General features: G+C 31.7%; 1 protein-coding gene across 1 annotated transcript in view; it reads left to right on the top strand.

Annotated features, from left to right (window-relative positions):
• Positions 1–27,016, top strand: part of LOC127700426 (ATP-dependent RNA helicase DDX1-like) — a 270,402-nt gene that overhangs the window by 7,738 nt on the left and 235,648 nt on the right. The window contains exons 2-13 of the mRNA XM_052203879.1: positions 2,885–2,936; positions 3,492–3,555; positions 8,945–8,974; positions 13,158–13,248; positions 13,767–13,817; positions 20,342–20,428; positions 20,966–21,126; positions 21,558–21,630; positions 22,517–22,593; positions 22,875–22,928; positions 25,378–25,441; positions 25,921–25,979. Of these exons, the coding sequence (XP_052059839.1) occupies positions 2,885–2,936; positions 3,492–3,555; positions 8,945–8,974; positions 13,158–13,248; positions 13,767–13,817; positions 20,342–20,428; positions 20,966–21,126; positions 21,558–21,630; positions 22,517–22,593; positions 22,875–22,928; positions 25,378–25,441; positions 25,921–25,979 (863 nt within the window). The remainder of the gene's footprint in view (positions 1–2,884; positions 2,937–3,491; positions 3,556–8,944; positions 8,975–13,157; positions 13,249–13,766; positions 13,818–20,341; positions 20,429–20,965; positions 21,127–21,557; positions 21,631–22,516; positions 22,594–22,874; positions 22,929–25,377; positions 25,442–25,920; positions 25,980–27,016) is intronic.

Below are 27,016 nucleotides of genomic sequence, written 5' to 3'. Positions count from 1 at the left end.
AATTTTTTGGTCGTATATTGGTATCACGTCGTCAGCGTCGTCCAAAGACAGATGGTTTCCGGATAATAACTTTAGTATAAGTAAATAGAATCAATAAAATTTTAACACAAGGTTTATAACCACTAAAGGAAGGTTAGGATTGATTTTGGGGGTTATGGTGCCAACTGTTTAGGAATTAGGGGCCAAAAAAGGGGCCTAAATAAGCATTTTGGTAGATTCCAGACAATAACTTGTGTTAAAGTGTATGAATCTCTCTGAAATTATACCACAAACTTCCATACAACAAAGGGATGGTTAGGATTGACTGTGGGGGGTTATGGCTCAAACCATTTAGTAATTAGGGGAAAACAAGGGTTTTTCTGGTTTAAGGACAATTAAAACAATTTAAAAGCAGTGTAAGGGAGGTAATCCAATTCAAATTAAAGAACACTGTTTGATTACCTCCCTTACACTGCTTGTAAATTATGTATTAAGAAATGATGATTGTCTTGAGGTGATTAGCTGTCAATTTATTTTTAGCAGTTACTATTAATTAATATTAATTTTAGCCATGACTATGTATGTCATTTTATATTTTAAAACTTTTATGATGTATTGAAATGGGTAATTTTGGTTGCAAACTGCATTAGAAATTTGAATTGAGAGACTGACCATATCTTTGAGGGAAAGAATTTTTTTGGGGAATAAGGGAAAGGGGGGAGGTGAAAAAAATTCGAGGGGGGACAATTTTTCTCATTTCAGATTTCAGAAAAGAAAATATCTTCAAATATTTTTTTTGGGGGGTTAATATTCAACAGCATAGTGTATTGCACAAAAGCAAAAAACCTGAGTAAAATAAATTTTTTTTGGTAGGTGGGCGGGGGGGGGGGGGTCAATTCGCAACAGCATAGGGTATTGCACAAAAGCAATAAATTGAATATAAATTCAAATCATATAACCAATTTGAAATTCTTTGACTACAGTTATTCTGTTTCAGAAACCTATTATGTGTCAAAAATTTAGTTACAATCCAAATTCAGACCTGTATCAAGCGTGAATATTGTGTCCATTTTGGCCCAACTTTTCAGTGTTGGACATCAGCGGTCGTATCCAGCTGCGCTCAGCGAAGCAATTTATTGTGTTTTGGTCTGTTTTTCAAGTACTATAAGCAATAGGTCAGCTATATTTGGTGTATGGAATAATTGCAAGGTACACATGTCTGTCTGACAGGTATAATTTGACCTTGGCCTCATTTTCATGGTTCATTGGTCAATGTTAGGTTTTTGTGTTTTGGTCTGTTTTTCAATTAGCATACGCAATAGTCAACTGTATTTGGTGTTTACAAAAATTGTAAGGTGTATATGTCTGTCTGACACGATTTATCTGACCTTGACGGCTTGACCTCATTGTCATAGATCTTTAAAAATGTTAAGTTTCTGTAATGCTTTTAGTAAAACCTTTATGATAGTTTATCTTTAAGATTTTCAACATAAAATCAATGGTCAGTATAGCAGGCGAGACATTTCAGCGTGTGCACTCTTGTATTGAAAAAAAGAATATATATATATATATATGTTTGTATCAATTTGAACATAAATTGGGTCATGCTGTTTTATAGTTTTCTTGTTTGGTATATTCTCTATAATCACTTTACAAAAGCATAATTTATACTGAGATATACCAAAGAAATGATCATCTTCACTTTTTAAATAACTATCATGTCTTGTTCTGTATATTGTAAACTTATTTTGTTATAATGATATAAATCATGATAATCACCATTAGACTAATATTTTTAACTTTTATCCATGTCTTATTATGAGTATAAATGTATGATTAAAATGCATGTAAAATTGTTTCCATTTGTTTCTTAACGTCTAGTTCTAAAAACAATTATATTTTCCTCTCTATACCATGGCCCAAAGGAATTTACAAAGTATGGCCAAAAGGACTATGGCCAAAACGACTATGGCCGAACTGGCTGTGTGGCCCAAACGTCTTGCATCGTTTTACTTTTGGTGTTCTCACTAGATAGCAACAAGAAGAATTTCAGCAGCAAGAAGTGACAAGATGCGACCACATATTTTTTGAAATTGGCAATTTCTGTACAAGAGGAAAATTAAACTCTACATTTTTCAAATTAGGAGAAGTGGTATAATTGTCAATGAGACAAATCTCTAACAGAGACCAAATTACTTTGAAGCTAGCAACTATAGGTCACCATACAGCCTTCAACAAAGAGCAAAACCCATACCACATAGCATATACCTATGAATGGCCCTGACATAATAAAATGTAAAACAATTCAAACAAGAAAACCGACAGCCTTATTTATTTACAAGACAACAAACGAAAAACATGATATACAGCAACAAACAACAATCACTGAGTTACAGGCTACATGTACTGACTTTGGGGAGGAACATACCGAATGTGGTGGGGTTAAACATGTTAGCGGTTCCAACCATCCCCTAACCTGTGTTGTAATCGCACAACATGAAAATAAACTATTAACTATTCAAATCAGTTAAAAAGGGCTTGACTCTTCACATTGATACAAAGCACAAAAACAATAAGCTAAAACACTAAAGACACAAAATACAGATCTGACATACTAATACAAAAATCATGCATCAAAGAATAAATTCAATCAGTACAATGCATTGAGAGTAAAAACGTCATAAACAGTCTAGGAAAACATGACCTTGTGCAATGCCAAAATATAAGTATCAACATGATGTACATATAATGTCAAGACCACAGTAGAGCTGAAAGTGATGCCTGTCTCAAAACCATTTATCAAATCATATTTTGAAAAGAATTATAGATTTTTAGTAAAGTAGCATTTTTGTAGTATTCACAGTGAAACTTGGATAAAAGTCATTATATTCTATGTTTTTTACAGAGATGGCTGTGATGCCTGAATTAGGCCAAGCTGTAGAGGAAATGGACTGGAGGTGAGCTTTGTAATTTCTTATATTTCCTTGTTGGTTGAAAAACTATTTCAAAAGTTGAAATAAATATATACAGTTCAAAGGTCTTCAAAGGACAAAATTAAGCATAAGAAATCCAGTGAACAGTCATAACTGTTACAAAAACTTTATTCTCTCCTCCTGCAATTCATTGAAAATTCTGACATAATTGCAAATTGTGTCATCAAATCAGACTGTTCAATTAGTTAATATTGACTCAGCACACAGACGTTGATTAATTATCTGTAGACTGAAAAATAATTCTAATCAGACTGTCATATACTCGCATCATTAATGTTAAATGTATAATTGCAAAAATGTTTGTTAACATTGTTTGATTCATGATCTTAGAACAAGAACCTTTAAAGGTATCAAAAAAAATGTATGATAGGGCTGGGCAGCTGCTTGGCCTAAAACAAATGAAGAAAGTTGTACCCTTTTAATTTGAATTTCTGTCTGCCTACATATACAGATGTACAGTTAGCAGCTATTCCCATGATCCTTGGAGCCTCTAGTTTAATATTTGTATTTGAATTTCAGTCTTCCAACAGATGTACAGTCAGAAGCTATTCCCATGATCCTTGGAGGAGGTGATGTTCTGATGGTAATTGTGATAATATTTTCACTTTTCCAGGAATGGAAAGGGGTGCTGTATACAATTTTAAATTAATAATGAAGTTTAAATACTGGAATTCAGAAATTGTTGTGTGTATTTATTATTGCGATACTTGAAGAATGGACAAAAATAGGAGATTTATGATTATTGCGATTTCATGAAAATCTGCATTAAGATATATGTATCAGATATCAGAATGCAACTTTTTATTATTGCGATACTCACCCATTGGCATTATTCGTATTAATAAAAACCTCACAATAATTTCTGCATTTACAGTAGTAAATTTTGAGTGGTTAATGACATTCTTCATTCCTGAATTTTCTTTTATTATTTAAGTTTTGTTTTAATTGTTATACGACCGCAAAAAAATTTTGTGGTCGTATATTGGTATGACGTTGGCGTCGTCGTCGTCGTCGTCCGGCGTCGTCGTCCGAATACACAATGGTTTTCGCACTCTAACTTTAGTTTAAGTGAATGGATCTCTATGAAATTTTACCATAAGGTTCAATACCACAATAGGAAGGTGGGGATTGATTTTGGGGGTTATGGTACCAACAGTTAAATAATTAGGGGCCAAAAAGGGGCCGAAAATAAGCATTTTTGTAACTTCCAGACATAACTTGTGTGTTATTGTATGGATCTCTTTGACATTGTACTACAAGATTCCATATCACAAAGGGTCGATGATGGGATTGATTTTGGGGTTAATTTCCTCGAAATTTTAGGAATAAGGGGCCAAAAGGGGGCAAAAAACAAGCATTTTTCTAGTTTCATGACAATAACTTGTGTGTAAGTGTATGGATCTTTCTGAAATTTTACTACAAGGTTCCATTTCGCAAAGGGAAAGCTGGAATTGAGTTTTGTGGTAATTGCCCAAAAAGTTTAGTAATAAGGGGCCTAAAAAGGGGTGAAAAATAAGCATTTTTTAGTTTCTAGACAATAACTTGTGTTCAAGTGTATGGATCTCTCTAAAATTGTATTACAAGGTACCATACCACAAAGGCAAGGCTGTTATTGAGCTTGGTTTGGGGGGGAAGGGGGGGTGATGAATCATTAGGGGGGGGGGGTAAAAAAAGGGGTAATTATTTTTTTTCGTTTAAGGAATAAGGGGAAAAAAGGTTAAAAAACTAGGGTTTCCATTTTAATAGACAAATAATAATTGAGTAAAGAACATTATTTAAAAGCAGTGTAAGGTTGGTAATTCAAACTCATTTAAATATCTCACCTGCACTATGTTTGAATTATGTAAATTGGAAATTTGCCAATTATTTTAGTATAATAAACTTCATTGGAAATTTGCCAATATAAAATTTTGCTGGTGAAGGTTTTTTGTTTACCTTTAGTCTGACTATGATGTCATTTTCTATTTTAATAGCCTTATGATGTAGTTAAATTTTTTTTAATACTTTTATGATGTATTTTAATGCGCTTTTATGGTTGCAAATTTATTGTTTTAATATAATAAACTCCATTGGAAATTTACCAATAGTTTGTTTATTTTTAGCTATGACTATGATGTCATTTTCTATTTAATTTTAAGGTTACAAATTAATTTCAGTTTTAAATATTATTGTAAAATGTTTGCCCAAAACATTTATTAATAAGTGGCCAAAAAAGGGGGCAAAAATAAGCATTTTTTTAGTTTCCAGACATTAACTTGTGTTCAAGTGTATGGATTTCTCTGAAATTGTACTTAAAGGTACCATACCACAAAGGGAAGTGGGTCAAAAAATTTTGGGGGGGGGGGGGGGGGATTTTTTTTCCTTTTTTTTTTCTTTAAAATTTTCCATTTTAAGTTGGTTAATTCTGATCACAAAGAGAAAGTTGGAATTGAGTTTGGGGGATAATTGCTCAAATGTTTAGGAATAAGGGGCTAAAAAAGGGGTTAAAAATAAGCATTTTTTTTAGTTTCCAACAATTAATTGTGTTTAAGTAATTGGATCTCTGTGAAATTGTACTGCAAGGTACCATACCACAAACTGAAGGCTGGGATTGAGTTTGGGGGGGGCGTGATGTGTGAAAATTTTCCACTTAAAGTTGGTTAATTATTTCTGATTTAGATATAAAAGCAAATGATAATGATGTGGTTTGATTTTATCAAAAACTTAAATTGAAGTTATGTATATTGTAAATTTAGGTTACATTGAAATTTAAGAATTGGCTTTGGGGTAGGGTTATGGCTCAAACCTTTAAATAATAAGGGAAAAAAAGGTGAAAAAACAAGGGTTTCCAGGTTAATAGACAAATAAGTACAAAACATTATTTAAAAGCAGTGTAAGGTTGGTAATTCAAACTCATTTAAATATCTCACTTACACTGCTTTTAAATTATGTAAATTGGAAATTTGCCAATAACTTTATTGTTAATAAATGCATTGGAAATTTGCCAACAATTTTAGTATAATAAACTTCATTGGAAATTTGCCAATATAAAATTTTGCTGATGAAGGTTTTTTGTTTACCTTTAGCCTTGACTATGAAGTCATTTTCTATTTTTATAGCCTTATGATGTAGTTGAATTATTTAATACTTTTATGATGTGTTTAAATGGGGTTTTATGGTTGCAAATTTATTGTTTTAGTTTAATAAACTCCATTTAAAATTTGGTAATAAAAAAAATTTTTGTTTATTTTTAGCTATGATTATGATGTCATTTTCTATTTTACTTTTATGGTTGCAAAGAAATTTTTATTTTTAGATATTACTGTTAAATGATGCTGATTAAGGTTTTTGCTATGTTTAGCCATGACTATGATGTCATTTTCTATTTTAATATCTGTCATGATGTATTTAAATGGGCTTTTATGGTTACAAAGGAATTTTATTTTTAGATATTACTGTAAAATGTTGCTGATTAAGGATTTTGTTTATTTTTAGCCATGACTATGATGTCATTTTCTATTTTAATACCTTTATTATGTAATTTCCATTTTTAGATATTACTGTTAAATGATGCTGATTGAGGGTTTGAATGCTGGGATTGATTTTGGGGGTAATTGCCTCCAAATTTTAGGAATTAGGGGGCAAAAAACAAGCATTTTTCTAGTTTCATGACAATAACTTGTGTGTAAGTGTATGGATATTTATGAAATTGTACTACAAGGTTCCATATCACAAAGGGAAAGCTGGAATTGAGTTTGGGGGTACTTGCCCAAAACGTTTAGGAATAAGGGGCCAAAAATAAGCATTTTTGTCGAGCCTTCGACTTTTGTCGAAAAAGCGAGACATAGCGATCCTACATTCCGTCGGCGTCGTCGTCGTCGTCGTCGGCGGCGTCCACAAATATTCACTCTGTGGTTAAAGTTTTTGAAATTTTAATAACTTTTTTAAACTATCCTGGATTTCTACCAAACTTGGACAGAAGCTTGTTTATGATCATAAGATAATATTCAAAAGTAAATTTTGTAAAAAAAAAATTCCATTTTTTCCGTATTTTACTTATAAATGGACTTAGTTTTTCTGCCAGGAAACATTACATTCACTCTGTGGTTAAAGTTTTTGAAATTTTAATAACTTTCTTAAACTATCCTGGATTTCTACCAAACTTGGAAAGAAGCTTGTTTATGATCATAAGATAGTATCCAGAAGTAAATTTTGTAAAAAAAAATTCTATTTTTTCCGTATTTTACTTATAAATGGACTTAGTTTTTCTGCCAGGAAACATTACATTCACTCTGTGGTTAAAGTTTTTGAAATTTTAATAACTTTCTTAAACTATCCTGGATTTCTACCAAACTTGGAAAGAAGCTTGTTTATGATCATAAGATAGTATCCAGAAGTAAATTTTGTAAAAAAAAATTCTATTTTTTCCGTATTTTACTTATAAATGGACTAAGTTTTTCTGCCAGTTAACATTACATTCACTCTGTGGTTAAAGATTTTAAAATTTTAACAACTTTCTTAAACTATCCTGGATTTGTACCAAACTTGGACAGAAGCTTGTTTATGATTAAAAGCTAGTATCCAGAAGTAAATTTTGTAAAAAAAAAATCCATTTTTTCCGTATTTTACTTATAAATGGACTTAGTTTTTCTGCCAGTTAACATTACATTCACTCTGTGGTTAAAGTTTTTAAAATTTGAACAACTTTCTTAAACTATCCTGGATTTGTACCAAACTTAGACAGAAGCTTGTTTATGATTAAAAGCTAGTATCTAGAAGGAAATTTTGTTCCATTTTTTCCGTATTTTACTTATAAATGGACTTAGTTTTTCTTCCAGTTAACATTACATACAGTCTGCAGTTTAAGTTTTTAAAACATTTATTAGATTCATAAACTATCCTGGATTTTTACCAAACTTGGACAGAAGCTACTTACAATCAAAAGATAGTATAGAGAGGAATATTTTTATTAATTTTTTTCCTCATTTTTGCTGAGCCTGTGATTAACAGCAAAAAGTAGGCGAGACACTGGGTTCCGCGGAACCCTTACGAATTTTTCTAGTTTCCAGACAATAACTTGTGTTCAAGTGTATGGATCTCTCTGAAATTGTACTGCAAGGTACCATACCACAAAGGGAAGGCTGGGATTGTTTTTGGGGGTAATTGTCTCAAAATGTTAGGAATTAGGGGCCTTAAAGGGGCAAAAAAACAAGCATTTTTCTAGTTTCATGACAATAACTTGTGTGTAAGTGTATGGATCTTTATGACATTGTACTGCAAGGTTCCATATCACAAAGGGAAAGCTTGGTTTGAGTTTGGGGGTAATTGCCCTAAACTTTTAGGAATTTGGGGCCAAAAAGGTGCAAAAAACCCAAGCATTTTTCTAGTTTCCAGACAATAATTTGTGTTCAAGTGTATGGATCTCTCTGAAATTGTACTGCAAGGTACCATACCACAAAGGGAAGGCTGGGATTGAGTTTGGGGGTGATGAATCATAAGGGGGTTTCAAAAAATTTGGGGGGGGGGATTTTTTTTTCTTTTTTTCTTTAAAATTTTCCATTTTAAATTGGTTATTTCTGATTTATATATAAAAGCAAATAATAATGATATGGTTTGAATAGGTAAATTAAAGAATTTTAAGTTCTTAGACTACTTTCATTCTGTGTGAGAAACCTATGCTGTGTCAAATATTTAATTACAATCCAAATTCAGTGCTGTATCAAGCTTGAATGTTGTGTCCATACTTGCCCCAACTGTTCAGGGTTCGACCTCTGCGGTCGTATCAAGCTGCGCCCCAGCGGAGCATTTTATTTTATATTTATGACTATACATATATAGAAAATTCTCATAAGAAAATATTTTTTGGCTTTTATAACAAATAATATGTTTCTTCATGATTTTTTTGTTCACTTTTCGGTGAGTAAATGTATATTACCCCACTTTTTAGTAAGATTATTGAATTTGAAGATTAGTATTCTTATTTTATTTTTTAGGCTGCAGAAACTGGCAGTGGTAAAACTGGTGTAAGTATACTGTTTAAACTTATCTTAAAGGGAAAATTCGCGATTTTTTACTTTTCATCTTATTATGTTCATAATACCATAAAAAACATATTTACCAAGTTTTATCTGGATATGAACACTAATAAAGAAGAAAATTGGGAATTAATAATTTTAATTTATTCCAACTTCCTGACTTATGTGACGTAGTTTAAGTCTTTTTGCATGCTGGGAGTGAATAAATCTCATTTTAAGTCTTGTTCGTTAATCATCTAATAACGCGATTTAAAGCGCATCGACGACTTTTGGCGTAGCTATTAACCAACTAATAATTAAGAAAGTAAAGTGATCAGCTGTGCAACTTTCAAAATTAAAATGTACGATTTATATTTAAAGGATTTCTGATATGATTATAGTAATAAAAGTAAATCATACAATAGAATATATTTTTATGATTTTTTTTTTTCGACGGATATTTTGAACAAACATATATAACTAATGCATGTTTGTATTCTCACCTGAAGGCTTTTACTTCAGTCTAGCAAACATTTCTCACTAGTACTGTGTAAATACAATGTGTATTGTACTGTGACACTTAGTGACTACCTATTGAATGCGTGGTTAAATTCAAGGTAATTAAAAGATTAGCATTCTGTAATTCTATTCTTTTGATCTTCACTCAGTGAATTTTAGCCAACACGGTTCACCGTTACAGGTGTGAACAACATTTCGTATGAATGATAAACACATTAATTATTTGGGGAGGAATATGGTGGCAAAATACCTGAATCGCCATTATATACATGTATATCTTTTATATTTTGCGTAAGCTTAATTTTAAAATAGATAGGTGAGTATTTTGTTGTAACATCGAAATTCTGAATTACTTTCAATTAAATTATTTTATAAATAAAAATAGCCCACGAAAACGAGCGTATAAACCAAACACTGTACTTACTTTTTCAAATTATCATGGGTATTAACCTTGAATATTTCAATGTTTTGAGAAAATTATCGCGGTTACATGATTAATATAGCTTGGTCCGTCCACAGCGATCTACATTTACCTAATCGGGAATGCCCTTATTAAAATATTTAAAATCTCACAACGTATACATACTTTAGCTATTTGACCAACGATGTTTAAAAATAATAACAGAATCAATCTAACGTCAACTTTCCTTTTTTGAATGGAGACAGACCGGCGGAATTAATTTTCAATGTGCTTTATATCTTGTACCTTTGCAAGACTTATCATTCATTCATAAACCCACTCTATACCAGAGACATATAAACTGACAAGAATACACCTAAAGCGGACAAGCAGTATATTCTTCAAGTTTCTGTGATTTAATACCAAGAAAGAAAAAAATCCCGAAATTAATTTGATACTTTGATACTCAATATTTTTCCTGGAAAATATTCACATCCTCGTTTGGTCTGAAAATAAGATAAGAATTTGGTATACAGAACATGCAGAAGTGTGAATGTCATAAAACCTTGTTATATCAGAAACCATTATAAATGTGAACCTGTATACGTAAGACCTCATGGGACGTCACCTAACCACATACATGTAATATACAAGTAGCTCTGTTATACCCGGAAATGTCAAGGTAAATCACTACCGATACAGAATGTACCAATGCAAAGAAAATTCTGATGATTGTGAAGCATGACCATTCATAATTTTAGAGGAGTCTAAGGTGGAAATTGCCGGTACGATTTAAATTCTGACTAGATTTTTTTCTCTCAGTTTAAATCACTGAAATTAAAAAAAAAAGAAACCTATGCCCAAGATCAGAATTCTTCATGTAAATTCATAAATACAACGTTCTTATTTTGTAACTTTCAATATACTTTACCTCCAACCACCGCCCCCTCCCAACCTGGGAACAGTATATCTAACATTACAATGTTTGTGTATCTGCCCAAATCCAAAAAAAAAAGAAGAAAAAAGAAAGAGATGAACGGTAAGTCACATCAGATTCAAATATTTATATGGTTGATTGTCGTTAACTAGAGATGTATAGTTACATGTCTCTGCGTTAACTTATAAGAATGACAGGAAAGTATATACTTGAAATAGATTTATGATGAATAATATGAAACTGCAGCACCCCTTTTTATCAAAGTGTACATGCATGTATTTTAATGACTGTCCGTTATTTCGATTAAGAATGACAATTGTACGTGAAATTCTATAGTTGCCAGTGAGACTTTTTTTTAACCAGATATGCAACTTTTCGTATTTATATTTTCTCTTATATTACTCTCATTTAATATTTTATGCATAAGTGCAAAATTAGGAATGGTTTATCCCCCCCCCCCCCCCCCTTCCCTTTTAAGCTAACTAAATAAATTAATCAACCCTCTAGCTGACCAGACGTTAATACATCTACTATCAGTCTATTCGGAGTGAAGTTTCTTTATTTCTTCAAATAAGCTTTTCGGGATCATTAGTGTACGTCCAGTGGCATATATATTACATGCAAGTCGGAACAGGAAAATTGACATGAGGTACTACCGGTATAATAGAACCATATTCACATTATTACATTATTATACATAATACACAACCATTGAGATGATGACGACTTTCTTAAACTGTTCAAAATAATCTAATTGAAATAAAAATCTGTGATTTTACTATGTGCATAACTTCGATGAACCAAAGCAAGTTTGATATCGACCTGTATTTAAATCAGATTGGTTTTGGATGTTTCTCTCGTATATTCAATATACATGTATATATTCTAAATTGCGACTATCTATAATAGTTCCGTAACCTTCTATCTAGGCGTATAATCCAATGATCGACAAGTGCGTACATTTTGTTAAATCAATATTTGTACGTTTCAAAGTGTCCATAATTATTGACATCGAGTAATTACTTACATTTTCCCCAATTTACGTTTGGAAAATATGTAAATATATTTTTATTTTATCAAATCTTTTTTTGGAATTATTTAGATTTTCATAAATATTCTTTACACCATAAACAAGCGTATGAGTTTAGTCATATATATAATGGCTATTATATCTATGGTTTAGTAAAGACTAGCATATCACTATCGGACACGCAAGACAAAGATGTATATTCACCTGATAGTTTCAAAATGGTAATTTACAAGTTATCGGCCGTGTACACTTCTCAATACCCTCACAGGTGAAGTGATGCACGAACTTGCTTTATGTAATTGTGTAATAAGAGTTTTAAAGCCCGACAGGAAATCGCTTGAATACCTGGACGTGTCAACTTACAATACCTCTGGGAACAATTCCTTTAGCCATGCTGGTGATCAGATAAGGGAAGGTCCGAATTTATTTAATGAATTATGAACACACTAGATTTTCGAAAATATTTTTACACGGAACACTTAATTTATTACTTTGAACTTTTTAACTAATTTCCATTAAAATTTCTTGTTTCAAAAACTTAGTAAAAAAACAGTTTTAAAACGACAGACCATAGTACTAGTTATTAAAAAAAAATTATATATAATTACATTTTCCGTATCAAGTAAGTTAGGAAAAGTTGCATGCACAACCATGTCTATTATAATCTTATTTTGTGACCCGGGAAACTGTTTAGGCTTTCCTTGTCGGGTAAAACAACCGTACGCTTGACAAGATATCGACACTCAATTACGGCTACGTTAGGTTACTGCTTGTTTTGGTCCTTTGTGGTTTATAGATATATTGTGGTTTCTATTCAGGGATGATGTCAAAATGGCCGCACGCGGAGAAGTGATACTCTAAATTTAAAATCGATGGTGATCTCTTATCTAGCAGAATTAAACTTTAATATTTATGAATTTGTGGTTTTTTATACATAATCAACATAATATCAATTTTTCATTTTTTTGCAAAGTATCCCTTTAATATAAATCAATTTAAAAAATACATTTTAAGGATTACAGGAATTAACAAACAAAAATTGGATACAGTACAACAGACTACCCCCAAAGGCTCCTAAAAAAATAGGCCTGGAAACAAAGACAAAGACAAGCAATACATGATCCACCCTGACTTGTACAGACACAGTATTACATGTTTGTGTGTTCGGGCGGGAAACAAGCATTGTCTGGATTAACAACTATATATCATCAAAAAATATTGGTTTCCTGTTGAATTATCAATTCTTTTGAAAACAAGGAACAATAATTTTATAATTTCATCTGCAAAATAATTTGATATTTTGTAGGCCTTTTGTATGCCCATCCTCCAGATAGTGTATGAGACCTTAAAAGATCAACAGGAAGGAAAAGGTGGAAAACTACTAACCAAGGCACATGGTAAGGAAAGCAGCAGCAATATAAAGAAAGAATGTTGTAAAATATGTATCAATCTTATATCAGTTAGACATATGAACAAAATGTAATTTCCTGCTGCTATGAAAATTTTTGCCATTATTTTTTTTTTAAACTGTTTTATTTTTGAAACAAAATAAAATAAATTTGTGTATGCCAATTCACCGTTTTGGAATATAAAGGACTATGGGTAATTTCATTGTACTTACTCCAAAATGAAATAAATGTCATGTCAATGAACGAATTTTCATTCTTTAATACTGTTTTAACCAATCACAGGTTTTGGTATACTCTTGGAAATTTTACCCAAAATGCAATAGATTCTTAAAAGGTGAAATGCAATAGATTCTTAAAAGGTATTTCACTTCTTATTTTATAGATAAGAACTTCCAAACAGTAACTTTTTAATAATGTAACACAATTTATAAATGTGTCTTTTGAAGTAGATAAATATCAGAGGTTTGAATAGAATTATGAAAAGATCTAGTGATATCTGTTTTTAGGTGGAGGAGGCAAGTGGAAGATGAATGTCTATGACAGAGGTGATGCTATGGGTATGTAATCATTCTTTATCAAATCTGATCATGCTGATATACAAATGTTCAATATGATGAACATTTATTGGATAATCTTAAAGTTAAAGTTATCTTGTTTTTCTCAGAATTGTCACTCAAGTAAGTGTAAATAATGGTTACAGTAAATTAAAAAAAATATTGCATGCATTTATTGTTGAGATTTTTGAAGAAAAGACAAAAATGTAAAGTTTATTATTGCGATTTCAGGAAAATCTGCATACAGATGAATGCATCAGATATCAGAATGCTGCGAGTTCTGATTATTGTGATTATCACAATGTATCATAGTTAAACCGTAGACTAGACAGTAAATAAATCTTTCTTTCTTTTTCAATTTACATTTTAGTATTCTGTCTATAACATAAAATCAGCATAAATTTAAATTTCCCACCAAGTTCAATGAAAATGGACCAATTTTCATCAGTTTTTATACGACCGCAAAAAAAATTTGTGGTCGTATATTGGTATGACGTTGGCGTCGTCGTCGTTGTCGTCGTCCGGCGTCGTCGTCGTCCGAAGACACATTGGTTTTCGCACTCTAACTTTAGTTTAGTGAATGGATCTTTTTGAAATTTGACCATAAGGTTAAATACCACTAAAGGAAGGTTGGGATTGATTTTGGGGGTTATGGTACCAACAGTTAAGGAATTAGGGGCCAAAAAGGGGCCAAAAATAAGCATTTTCTAGTTTCCAGACAATAATTGTGGAATGGTGTATGGATCTCTCTGAAATTATACTACAAGTTTCCATACCACAAAGGGATGGTTAGGATTTGCTTTGGGTGGTTATGGCTCAAACCGTTTAGGAATTAGGGGCAAAAAAGGGGGAAAAACAAGGGTGTCCTGGTTAATGGACAAATACTTTAGTACAAAACATAATTTAAAGCAGTGTAAGGGAGATAAATCAAATACATCATTGAAATTATCTCCCTTACACTGCTTTTAAATTATGTATAAAGTAATGGTTAATGAACAATAAAGATAATTTAAAACAGTGTAAGGGAGGTAATCCAAATACAACGTTTTGGTTACTTCCCTTACACTGCTTTTAAATTATGTTTAAAGAAATGCATATTTATAAAGGTAGACCAGTAAAAATATCTGCAAATGTTGCATCTTTTTTTTTTACAAAAAAATCCATATGAAAGATTTGACACTATATTTTTAATTCTATTATAAAATAGATTAAGTTAGCACTATGGTAAATTTAAATGGGTAATTATGGTTGCCAACTCCATTGGAAATTTGAATTGAAATTATGACCATATCTTGAGGGAAAGAATTTTTTGGGGGAAAAAAAGGGGGGGGGGATAAAAAGAAATTGTGGGGGGTCAATTTTTTCTCATTTCAGATTTCAGAAATTAAAAAGAATTATTCTTCAAATATTATTTTTTTTTCAAATTTCAAATATTGAAAAATTTCAAGAAGTAATCTTTAATTGCACAGTATGGCGCATTAGATTTGTAAAATCTTTGATCACATTTATTTATTTGTTATGCCGAATCTAACAGTGTATTTAGATTTTTAATTTTGGGTCCAGTTTTCAAATTGGTCTACATTAAGGTCCAAAGGGTCCAAAATTAAACTTTGTTTGATTTTAGCAAAAATTGAATATATGAGTTTCTTTGATATGCTGAATCTAAACATGTATTTAGATTTTTGATTTTTGGCCCAGTTTTTAAGTTGGTCCAAATTGGGGTCCAAAATTAAACTTTGTTTGATTTCAACAAAAATTGAATATATGGGGTTCTTTGATATGCTGAATCTAACCATGTATTTAGATTTTTTATTTGTGGACCCTGTTATCAAATTGGTTCATATTGAGGTCAAAAGGGTCCAAAATTAAACTTTGTTTGATTTCATCTAAAATTGAATTCTTGGGGTTCTTTAATATTCCAAATCTAACCGTGTATTTAGATTTTTAATTTTGGGTCCTGTTTTTTAAATTGGTCTACATTAAGGTCCAAAGGGTCCAAAATTAAACTTAGTTTGATTTTAACAAAAATTGAATTCTTGGGGTTCTTTGATATGCTGATTCTAAACATGTGTTTAGATTTTTGATTATGGGCCCAGTTTTCAAGTTGGTCCAAGATAGGGTCCAGTATTTAAACTTTGTTTGATTTCAACAAAAATTGAATATATGGGGTTCTTTGATATGCTGAATCTAAACATGTATTTAGATTTTTGATTATGGGCCCAGTTTTCAAGTTGGTCCAAATTGGGGTCCAAAATTAAACTTTGTTTGATTTCAACAAAAATTGAATATATGAGGTTCTTTGATATGCTGAATCTAACCATGTATTTAGATTTATTATTTGTGGGCCCCGCTATCAAATTGGTTCATATTGAGGTCAAAAGGGTCCAAAATTAAACTTTGATTGATTTCATCAAAAATTGAATTATTGGGGTTCTTTGATATGCCAAATCTAACCGTGTTTTTAGATTTTTAATTTGGGTCCCGTTTTTTAAATTGGTCTTCATTGAGGTCCAAAGGGTCCAAAATTAAACTTAGTTTGATTTTAGCAAAAATTGAATTCTTGGGGTTCTTTGATATGCTGAATCTAAACATGTGTTTAGATTTTTGATTATGGGCCCAGCTTTCAAGTTGGTCCAAGTTGGGGTCCAAAATTAAACTTTTTTTTATTTCAACAAAATTGAATATATGGGGTTCTTTGATATGCTGAATCTAACCATGAAATTTAGATTTTTTATTTGTGGGCCCCACTATCAAATTGGTTCATATTGAGGTCAAAAGGGTCCAAAATTAAACTTTGTTTGATTTCATAAAAAATTGAATTATTGGGGTTCTTTGATATTCCAAATCTAATCGTGTATTTAGATTTTTAATTTTAAGTCCCGTTTTTTAAATTGGTCTACATTAAGGTCCAAAGGGTCCAAAATTAAACTTTGTTTGATTTCAACAAAAATTGAATATATGGGGTTCTTTGATATGCTGAATCTAACCATGTATTTAGATTTTTTATTTGTGGACCCCGTTATCAAATTGGTTCATATTGAGTTCAAAAGGGTCCAAAATTAAACTTTGTTTGATTTCATCGAAAATTGAATTATTGGGGTTCTTTGATATTCCAAATCTAACCGTGTGTTTAGATTTTTAATTTTAAGTCCCGTTTTTTAAATTGGTCTACATTAAGGTCCAAAGGGTCCAAAATTAAACTTAGTTTGATTTTAGCAAAAATTGAATTCTTGGGGTTCTTTGATATGCTGATTCTAAACATGTGTTTAGATTTTTGATTATTGGCTCAGTTTTCAAGTTTGTCCAAGTTGGGGTCCAAAATTAAACTTTTTTTTGTTTGATTTTAACAAAAATTGAATATATGGGGTTCTTTGATATGCTGAATCTAACCATGTATTTTGATTTTGGACATTGGACCATAATAGGTAAATTAAAAAAATTCAAGTTCTTAGACCACATTCTTTCTGTTTCAGAAACCTATGCTGTGTCAAATATTTAATAACAATCCAAATTCAGAGCTGTATCAAGCTTGAATGTTGTGTCCATACTTGCCCCAACTGTTCAGGGTTCGACCTCTGCGGTCGTATCAAGCTGCGCCCCAGCGAAGCATTTTATTAGGAATGGAAACATGTGACACATGTGTTTACAAAAGAATGGAAACATGTAACACGTGTGTTTACAAAATATATATTATAATGTGATGTTTGTTTTAGCATGGAAGTATTATATTGACAGGAACTCCAACGAAAAATTAGCACATTCCCATCCCACTGATTTCTTTAAGAAAATAAAAGTTTCCGACTCAGTTTGTCAAGTACGTGATAACTCTATTGTGGGGTATCTGCGATGCCGCCTTCGCCTGTTCTGTTAACTAAAGCTGGTCTTATCACGTGATTTGGTATCAAGTGTCTTATCTACCTACCAATGTAAATAAACACGGAAACTCCCGTGGTTAATTTGTAAACATGAATAACGACACCTGTTTCCGTTCAATAAATGAAGGCAAAAGCTCTAAAAAATCGGTCCATATTTGACAGAATGACATAAGAAAATTAACTGCATTCGGAAAGAGGGCAAGCTTATTTTTAGTTTTGTTAAATATGTTTTAATCATTGGAAATTGGAAATCGGGAAATATCCGATCGTAAAAATTACATGTACCTAAATTTGGGTGTTTGCGGAAAATAATGTGATGCGCGTGTAGTGTGTAAGATGGCGAAGGATAGCTCAAATTCAATTTAAAGGTTGTAAATTTTAATCGAATGTTACAAGAATATTTATGGTTTTCTCTATCGTCTCAATGAAGAAAAATGTTATTAATGTATTTATCAAATATGTTTTAAAGACTAAAAGAGGTTAATAATTACACGCTCGTGATGACCTCTACATAGCATTATCAGGTTACGAGACAGATAAATTGTTACACCTTTTATAATAATTCCAAAGTTATAATCAACCTTAAACATTCAACCTAGTCCGAGATTACTCTAACGTTTGACAGATTTTTTTTACGAAGCATTATAAAAAATTTTTATTCTTAAAAATTTATCATGGGAACCAAATTTGAATTTATTTATGTGTGTAAATGCTTAACAGTTCTGAAACATCTTACACCGTATGTTAAGCAATTTATGTTTTTGTTTCTTGTTGAATTGCATGAAATATTTGCAATTTGCAATTTGACTTTCGGTAAACAATTAATCAAAGTATTTGATATTTTCCCTGATCAAAGCCCTAGCTTTAACCTCCCTCGGCCCCCGCCGCTATGAACCAACGTTTGAATTAAATTTTTGATGGAAATTCTTTCAGTAAACACTTAATTAAAATATTTGTCAAAGTTAGCATTAAAACGCGATAATAATTACTGATAAAAACTTTTCTGTTTACATTTTATAAGAGTTTTATGATTTTCAAGCCTAGCATGTATATAACAGTTACAGATGCGTGTTTAGCCATGAATAAAAAAAAAATACTATTTAGATTGATTGTAACTTAAACTGAAATGTATATGGCTTGTGAGTATTTTTACTCTTCAGTTATTTTTGGTGAAAACAGTTGCGAGGATTTCGATTCTTTCTTTTTATTTGTTTTTACGCAGCAAAACCCGTCAAAGCTGACATATTTGTCATTTAGAGGCATCGTCGGTAAATGTCATTTCCTTTACAATAAAGTACACATCCGGTTATTTCGGTATGATCCGTAATTACGATCAATTACGAGGTTCCAAAAATTAGATCGGAACCCATGCATTCATATGACATGTCGAGTTAATTAACAGATACTTAACGATTTTGCGGCATCACACTATAAACGTTTGAAATCCGCTTGTTGGAGTTCCTGTCAATATAATACTTCCATGGTTTTAGCAAGTAACCTGCGATTCATATTTCCTAGGCATAAATGTGATGAAAATCCAAAATATGTCAACTTTCATGAGAATAAATTTCTTTCATCTAATTTGTATGTAAGTTTCACTTTATAAGAAAGCTCAGCAAAAATCAATATCTGTTTCATGTTTTCATATGCTTATTCATCAACATGGAAAAATATTCATCTTGTAATATAATGGACTTTATATAAGGGGCAAGGTAAAACCCTTACTTCACTTACTCCTTTGCAAAAGAGAAATGAATGCAGTAATTATAAAAGAATGTTAGTAAACTATACTTTATGATCTGCATTTTAATCTATGTTTTCAGAAGCCTGGATTGGTTTGAATTATTTTTATTCAAGTTTTCCATGTGTGGGACTCAATTCTAAGTTGCATTATCATTTATTAGCACAATCATAACAGTGTTAACACACTGATTGAAGATGTTTACCTCCTATTTTGGAATTATAACTATGTTCAGTACCAACAATCCCCCCCCCCCCAAAAAAAAGAAATTTTAACATAAAACCATTCTTTAGTCTAAGAATTTTCTTAACTATCATGAAAACTACGATATTCATGCCTTTTGATTTGTTGAATCAATGACACACATTTTGAAATCTGAAGACAAAAATGCAACACCAAGCAACAAAGGTCTAGACACAGTATTGGTATTGTTTGTACAGCTAAGACTAAATCTTGTAGCATTCAGCCAATAAATGATTTTCTAAGTTTAAAATCCTTATTGTAAAAAGTCAGAAATAATCTTCATATAAACAAGTAATATTACAGCATTTTGTATAAATAAATGACGATGTTGAGTATATCTTAATGAGATAGCAACACAAGAGTAAATATGATGAAAAAAGTATTGTGTCCACATTTTGTCAGAACTTTGTGCTTTTTTAATGACAAGGTAATAGTTGAAATGTATTTTAACATTAACAGTGTTTAAAGGTTAAATCAATAGTCCAACTTTATTTGTAGACAGTTTGAATAAAATTGAAATCCGTCCCATTGTATAGTAAATGGTAGGTAGTTCAGTGTTTTGACCTGAAAACGTCTTGACTGCTAGCTAAAGAGAAAAATGGGTGCCTGTTTTATATATCGTTTCCCCTAACAATAAAATATTATCTTATTGTCAAAATCATTTGCAGCTATTGATCCGGAGGGTTCCCTTTGTCAGGCAAGAGATCCTCAAGGATGGCATGGTACAAGATCCAACAAGGCTGTTACAGGCAAAGGTAGGGAAAATGAACCAGTCAAGAAGGCATCATGTAAGAAAACAAAGCTGCTACAAGAACTTATTCTGTTTTTTAGAATACCTGTAATGATGTATGAGGTTATAAATCTAACATAGGCAAAACTGGAACTTTTTTCAATTAAGATGTCTCCACTGTTTGTCATGTTTTAAACAATGCAAAAAGTTGTAGATAAGACACTATTAGCAACTTGATCATCAAAGGTTATTGAAGGGAAGGTTAAATTAATAATATTGCTCTTTTAAACATGGAGTGCTACATAGCCAGACAAGACTATACTATGAGAGGAAGATAATGTCAGGTTTGAAAAATAAGGGTGGTGTCAGCCACCAATTATCCCTCTATTTGCTCAATATTTCTACACTTTCGATAGCTTAATTTTAGTTTGAAGGTCACCTAAGAAATTTCATCTAAAATTAACTTTCTTGAGTGGAGAAATATTGTAGTAACGCCGCTACAAAAGAAACATCTAAATGGAATTATTTCATTAAATGGTTTTGATTGTTTCATATTTTACAGGGAAATATTACTATGAGGCAGAGGTTACTGATGAAGGATTGTGTAGAGTAGGTTGGTCCACAGATAAAGCTTCACTTGATTTAGGTACAGATAAATTTGGTTATGGATTTGGTGGAACAGGAAAGAAATCCTATGGAAAACAGTTTGATAGTTATGGAGAGGTATACTATTGATAATGTTTATGGAGACCTTGTATCTTTTTTTCTTGTGTTATTGAAAGGACATTCCATTTCTTTTCTTTCAGTATAAGAAATTAAATGATAGTACCTTGAAGAAATGAGTTTATATTCCATATTCAATATTTTTGTTAAATTTGAGCTGGCAGAAGTTGACTGCTTACTTTACTTTATACAAGAAATCACTCACAATAGCATTGTGAATCAAGTCATAGGTGATATATCTAAACTGTTCACATGATATGTGTCTTAAAGATACAGTACATTTCTTACTAAGTAAGAAGGCATTAAAACAAAAATATTTGCATTGTTTAAAAATATCTGTCTTATTTAAACTTTATCGTTATTTGAAACTTGATAAATATTTGAAGAGTCTGGTTACTCATGATTTGTTTGATATATTATTTTGTTTGTAGGCCTATGGTATGAATGATGTGATTGGTTGTTACCTTGACCTTGAAAATGGAGACATCAAATGGTCAAAAAATGGTATAGTATATTTTGCTATATGGTATTCATTGCCAAACTTCGCTTCTTATATGATGAAATACATTTGACCATCTCTTTCTGGATAAGGTCTTTACAGCCAAATATCAGTCTTTTGCCCATAAACCTTGATGTAAAATGCTAATGGAGGAAGAGAAGATTTGTATGTATTTGGTGTTAGTCTTTGCCAAATAGTCTTTACTTTTGGGTGATTTAGAGGTTTGGTATGGACACTTTTCTTTTGTTGAAGCCAACATTTAGACTTCTAGATGTATTACTGCTTTTTCTGTGTGATATTAATAGCTGTTTCATTGACTTATAATCAACATCTCCTTTTATTCATATTATCAACTATCACAATCACTCTGGATATTGATGGGCTCCTCCCACTATTTTTTAGAACAGATAAACATCTCACATTGAAAAACGTATAACTTTTGACTAGGAGTTTAGATCTCTTCACTTGCGATAATTTTTCCCGAAGTTTTCACCTTTCAGAGTATTTTACTACTCAATAGATAATAATGCACTAAAAGAATAATAGGAATTAGTGGTTTATTGTACCAAAAATATAGTTAAAACAAATTATTTCTTTATTAATATGAAGTGTCAAAATTAATGACATTTTGTTTTAGCTGATTAAAACAATTAGTTTCCCAGTTATGAGAACAAATGAGATAAAATTAAAGAAAAGAACTTATTATTATTATGTTGTTAAATTCCATCAAACAAGTTTTCCCTTGTTGGAAGTCCTCACACTTTTGAGGTTACAAAAATTGATACACATCAAATCTGTTTATAACAGAAGGTTCCTTTTGTAAAGAAATGAAGAATATACTAACACATTGGAAGGTCCAAGACCATGAAATGATACTGATTTTATTTTCAGGTGTTGATCTAGGTAAAGCATATAATATACCACAACATTTACGAACAGAAAGATTTTTTGCTGCTGTTGTCCTAAAGGTTTGAAGCTAAAATTGATTGTTTTCTTTTTGCAAAAATGTATAACAAAATACAAAGTAAACTATGTATTACAGAAATTTTTTTTTATTGAAGTACTAATGTATTGAAGTTGTCTTTTCCTTAATAAAGTTTTTTAATTTGAAATATTTTTTTTTATAAATATGCAAACTGTCTCAATTTGTTTTACTTTACATGAAAAATTTGTATAGCACATGCATTTTTTCATTGTCAATATCAAGTGTAATCTTTTTATATTTATTTGAATTTATTATGTTTTGTAGAATGCTGAAATGAGTTTTAATTTTGGAGGACATCCCTTCAAGTTCCCACCACAGGTATGAAGAATATTAAGTTATCAATTGAGACTGTACGATACAGTGAAACCTGTTCAAACCGAACACCCTCTAGAGATTCACATGAAATTCATGTTAGGGAAATTTCCCTTTGAAATAGGAAATATCTGTCTGTCAAACTATCTATTTGATCAATATATGAAATATCTAACAACTTGCTAAATGTGGAAAGCTTGGTGTACTTAGTGATTTGTCTTAAATTGAGGTTCTTGCGTGTTTGTTGTCATACAGAAAAGTGTAGTCTTATGGTCAGTATTGGCAAATGTGAACAAATTGACCTCTCACTTGGCGACAAGTTTGAAGTAGTCAGCCTACTTGACAAAGGGCAAAATGCAAACTATTAATCATATCTGAGGCCCAGGTATTCTGAATAAATAGCCGGAAAGAGAAAATAGGCACAAACCTGTCGAGACCAACTCATTCATCAAGCACAAAAGGGTACTAGTCAGTGGCAAAGATGCTTAGGTGGAGAAAGCGAGACATATCACTATCTGCTCCAATATTCCAGAAGAAAGCCAAAGAGTTAGCAACACAGCTTGGCAAAGAAGATTTTGTCCCTATTAATGGTTTGGTTGAAAGTGTAACAATATCTTCTACAAAAAAATATCATGATGAGGAAAAAGATGCTGACAACTGCAACAGACAACTGGACTACAGCTCTACTTCCAGAACTCATATGCAACTACAATCCAGATGATATCTTACAATACAGATGAAACTGGCCTCCACTACTGAACTATTTCAGATGGTACTCTCAGACAAATTTGAGAAAATTGCAGGCAGAAAATAGTCCAAAGACGGTATCAGCATAATGGTCGCTGCAAACATGGCAGGTACTGTTGAAAGACTATTACTAGTCATCGACAAAAGTCAGCACCCTGATGTTTCAGAGAAGTCAAACATCTTCCAATCACATATAAAGCTAACACCAATGCGTGGATGAACTCTTCAGAATGGCTAAAGGTATTCAACAAGGACATGCAGAGGCAACCTTGATATTTCCTCCTTTTGGTAGAAAATTACAGTTCACATCCTTAAGTCACCCGCTGATAGTCAACAATGCAGTTTATGCAACCCGAAACTACGTCAGTCATTCAGCCATGGGACCAAAGCATCATTTGTAATAATTTTAAAATTTGAGCAGAATGACCAAGATAAACTACTCTTACACCACCCCAAATGTCTACTACTGAATTTCAGCAATGAAGTGACATCAACTTAGACCTTCTGTCAACTGGTATGCCATCTCAACAAGACATATGTGATTCCAGCTCGCCAAAAGAGATGAGATCGAGCCTGCTGATAGCGATGATAAAGGAATTCACACAGCTATCCATCCAACTTCAACAAAGCTGTGTAATGCACTGTCTACTATTTGCCAGGTTTGGAGATTAACAACATGGCTTAACAAAGTGGAAGACCATATCAACAACCACTTAGAGTCCTTAAGAAAGATGGTCTGTTATTACAGAATTTGTTTAGTGGTTTCCATAAACATTATGAACTCACAATATTGTAGTGCTGTTGAACTTTTGACTTGTAAACATTGAAAAAAAATGTGTAGTGCTTTAATTGAATCTTTTCTTTAAAAAAAATATCTTGAAACATTGCTTATGTCAATGTTTTACTATTGTTTTAACCTGCGTTGCCATTAGCGAAAGCAGGTCAGACACTACTCAACTATGTCTGTTCATCCGTCCTAAAGACCTTTGGTAGTAACTTTTGTCAAAGTTTTATTGGCCTCTATGAAAGGGAATGATTTAATATTTGGTTTGCAGCTTGATAATGTTGAGTTGTAGCGAGTAAGCAATTGTTACATCCGCCATGTAGCCTCTGCCTTTTTGCTGATAGTTTGGAATTTTACAACAATCATTGTACAAGGAAAATTTTTGTCAAACTTTTCATGGCTCCTATTAAAGGGAGTGATTTTATATTTGGTGTGCAGCTTGATAGTGTTGAGTTGTAGCAAGTAAGCAAATTTTATATCTGCTGTTAAGCCACATCCTGTTTCCAATATTTAGAAATTTTCTAAATTTGCTGATCATTCTGTTTCACAATCAATTTATTATCCATGCTGTTACACATATCTATCCAAACATGTACCTGAAAAAATCAAAAAAGTGGTCACAAAGTTCCATTTATATAGCAGGAATTATCGTCTAATTGAATATATCAAATAATGGGATACATTTACCTGATGGGTATCTGATTTGCCAGAGTCTACTGGATAGCTTTTAGTCACTGTTAAATTTATTTGTGACTTTACACTTTGAGCTTGAAGACTGCAGGTTGACCATTAAATGTCTTGTAATGTTTTAGCAAGAAGACTGTAGGTTGACCTCTAAATGTCCTTATTTGGTTGTGTTTGTTACTTTCTCCTTGAAATGTTTTACATCTTTTCCTCTACTAAATAAGTATCATTTATTGACAGAAAGGAACATATGTAGGACTTAAACAAGCTCCACAGAAAGATGTTATTGAATCCAGGATTATGGGTAAGGACATAACTAATTAATTGTACTTATATGTTCTATATTTGGGTATTATTCATATTGTAAATGTTTTGGTTGAGTTCTGAACTAACTTTTAAGTTTCAAAACAAGTAAATTACAAATTTTGATAATTTTATCATTGATTCTATTTATGATTATCACTGTTCTTTTTCTGTGTATTTACTATTATTCGTGTGATACCAATTTTTGTGGATTTCGTGGGTAAGGGTGAACCATGAATTTAAAAGTTCAACAAAGTAAAAAAATGTCTAAAGGCTTGTATGCAGACTTTTGTAATACCACGAAATCAAATATCCACAAAAATACATTTTTTTCTCAATCCATGAAAATTTGTACCCTGGGAAATGAATGGACAGTAAATAAGTTTGTCAAAATTAGACTGATTAGAGTCTTAAATAATAAAAAGGTAGCCTGAACACTTTGGTTAACTTCTGGAGTAACATTTTATTTTGTATTTCTAGGTTCAGGAGCTGTGAATGCTAAACCAGCACCCAATGCACCACAAGCTATTATTATAGAAGTAAGTTATAGTGTTACCTCAAAATTACAGGAAAATGTACTTCAATTTCATTATTTGGAAATATTGCTTTCAATTTAATTATCTATTGTACACAGGAAAGGTGTATTTGAAATTAGATTTTTTATTTTACTGACAAGGATGTTTTTAACAACCATCCATAAAAGAAAATTAAAAATTGCCATTCTCATGTTTATTTATAAAATAAGGAGATGTGGTATGAATGCCAATGAGTCAACTATCAACAAGAGACAAAATGAGGTGAATGTAAGAGTATACACGTCACTATAGGGCCTTCAACAATGAGCAATATCCATACTATGAAGTAAGCGATAAAAGGACCTCACATGAATATATGTAAAACAAGTTATACAAGAAAACCAACAGCCTGATATATGATAAATCAACAAACAAAAATCAAATATGATGGAGAGCAAACAACAACAACTTCTAAATTACAGGCTCCTGACTTGGGACAGTCATATACAGAATAGGTGTGTGTGTGAGGGGGGGGGGGTAAACATGTTTGTGAGCACTCAACCCTCCCCTAACCTGGGACAGAACAACATAAGAGCAAACAGTAAAAATCAGTTGGATGTTTTTGATAACTCAAGTTGATTACACAACTTTAAGAGATAGTTTGTTAATTGATTACAGTTACTTATTCTTTAACATTTTAAGTTTTGCTTTCCAATTTTCATTCATGTTCATTCTAAGAACAATTGCACCAACACATTTCAGTCAATCGCAGGAAATGAAAATGAGTTATCTTTCTTTGACCATCTTAGTGAAGGCTATTGCTGTTCATACTATTTCAATAGTAATTTGTATGTTGATTAATGACAAATGTCATATGGCCTTGACCCATTTTCACTTTCCAATTGCCAGTTTGAGTTTTGTTCCTGACTCCCTATGCTTGACAGGTCATCAATATTGGGTATGTGCAGTTGCATTTAAATGTGTGTGTCCAGTGGTTTCTTTGATTAGATCAGTTCATTAATAGCACAGCAGACTGCTCAGCAATATTTGGTATTCATTTT

Source organism: Mytilus californianus, unplaced genomic scaffold (assembly GCF_021869535.1).
Source record: "Mytilus californianus isolate M0D057914Y unplaced genomic scaffold, xbMytCali1.0.p SCAF_5, whole genome shotgun sequence".
Taxonomy (NCBI): domain Eukaryota; kingdom Metazoa; phylum Mollusca; class Bivalvia; order Mytilida; family Mytilidae; genus Mytilus; species Mytilus californianus.
The sequence above is the reverse complement of the archived record's forward strand: the minus strand, read 5'-3'. Positions and strand labels throughout refer to the sequence as shown.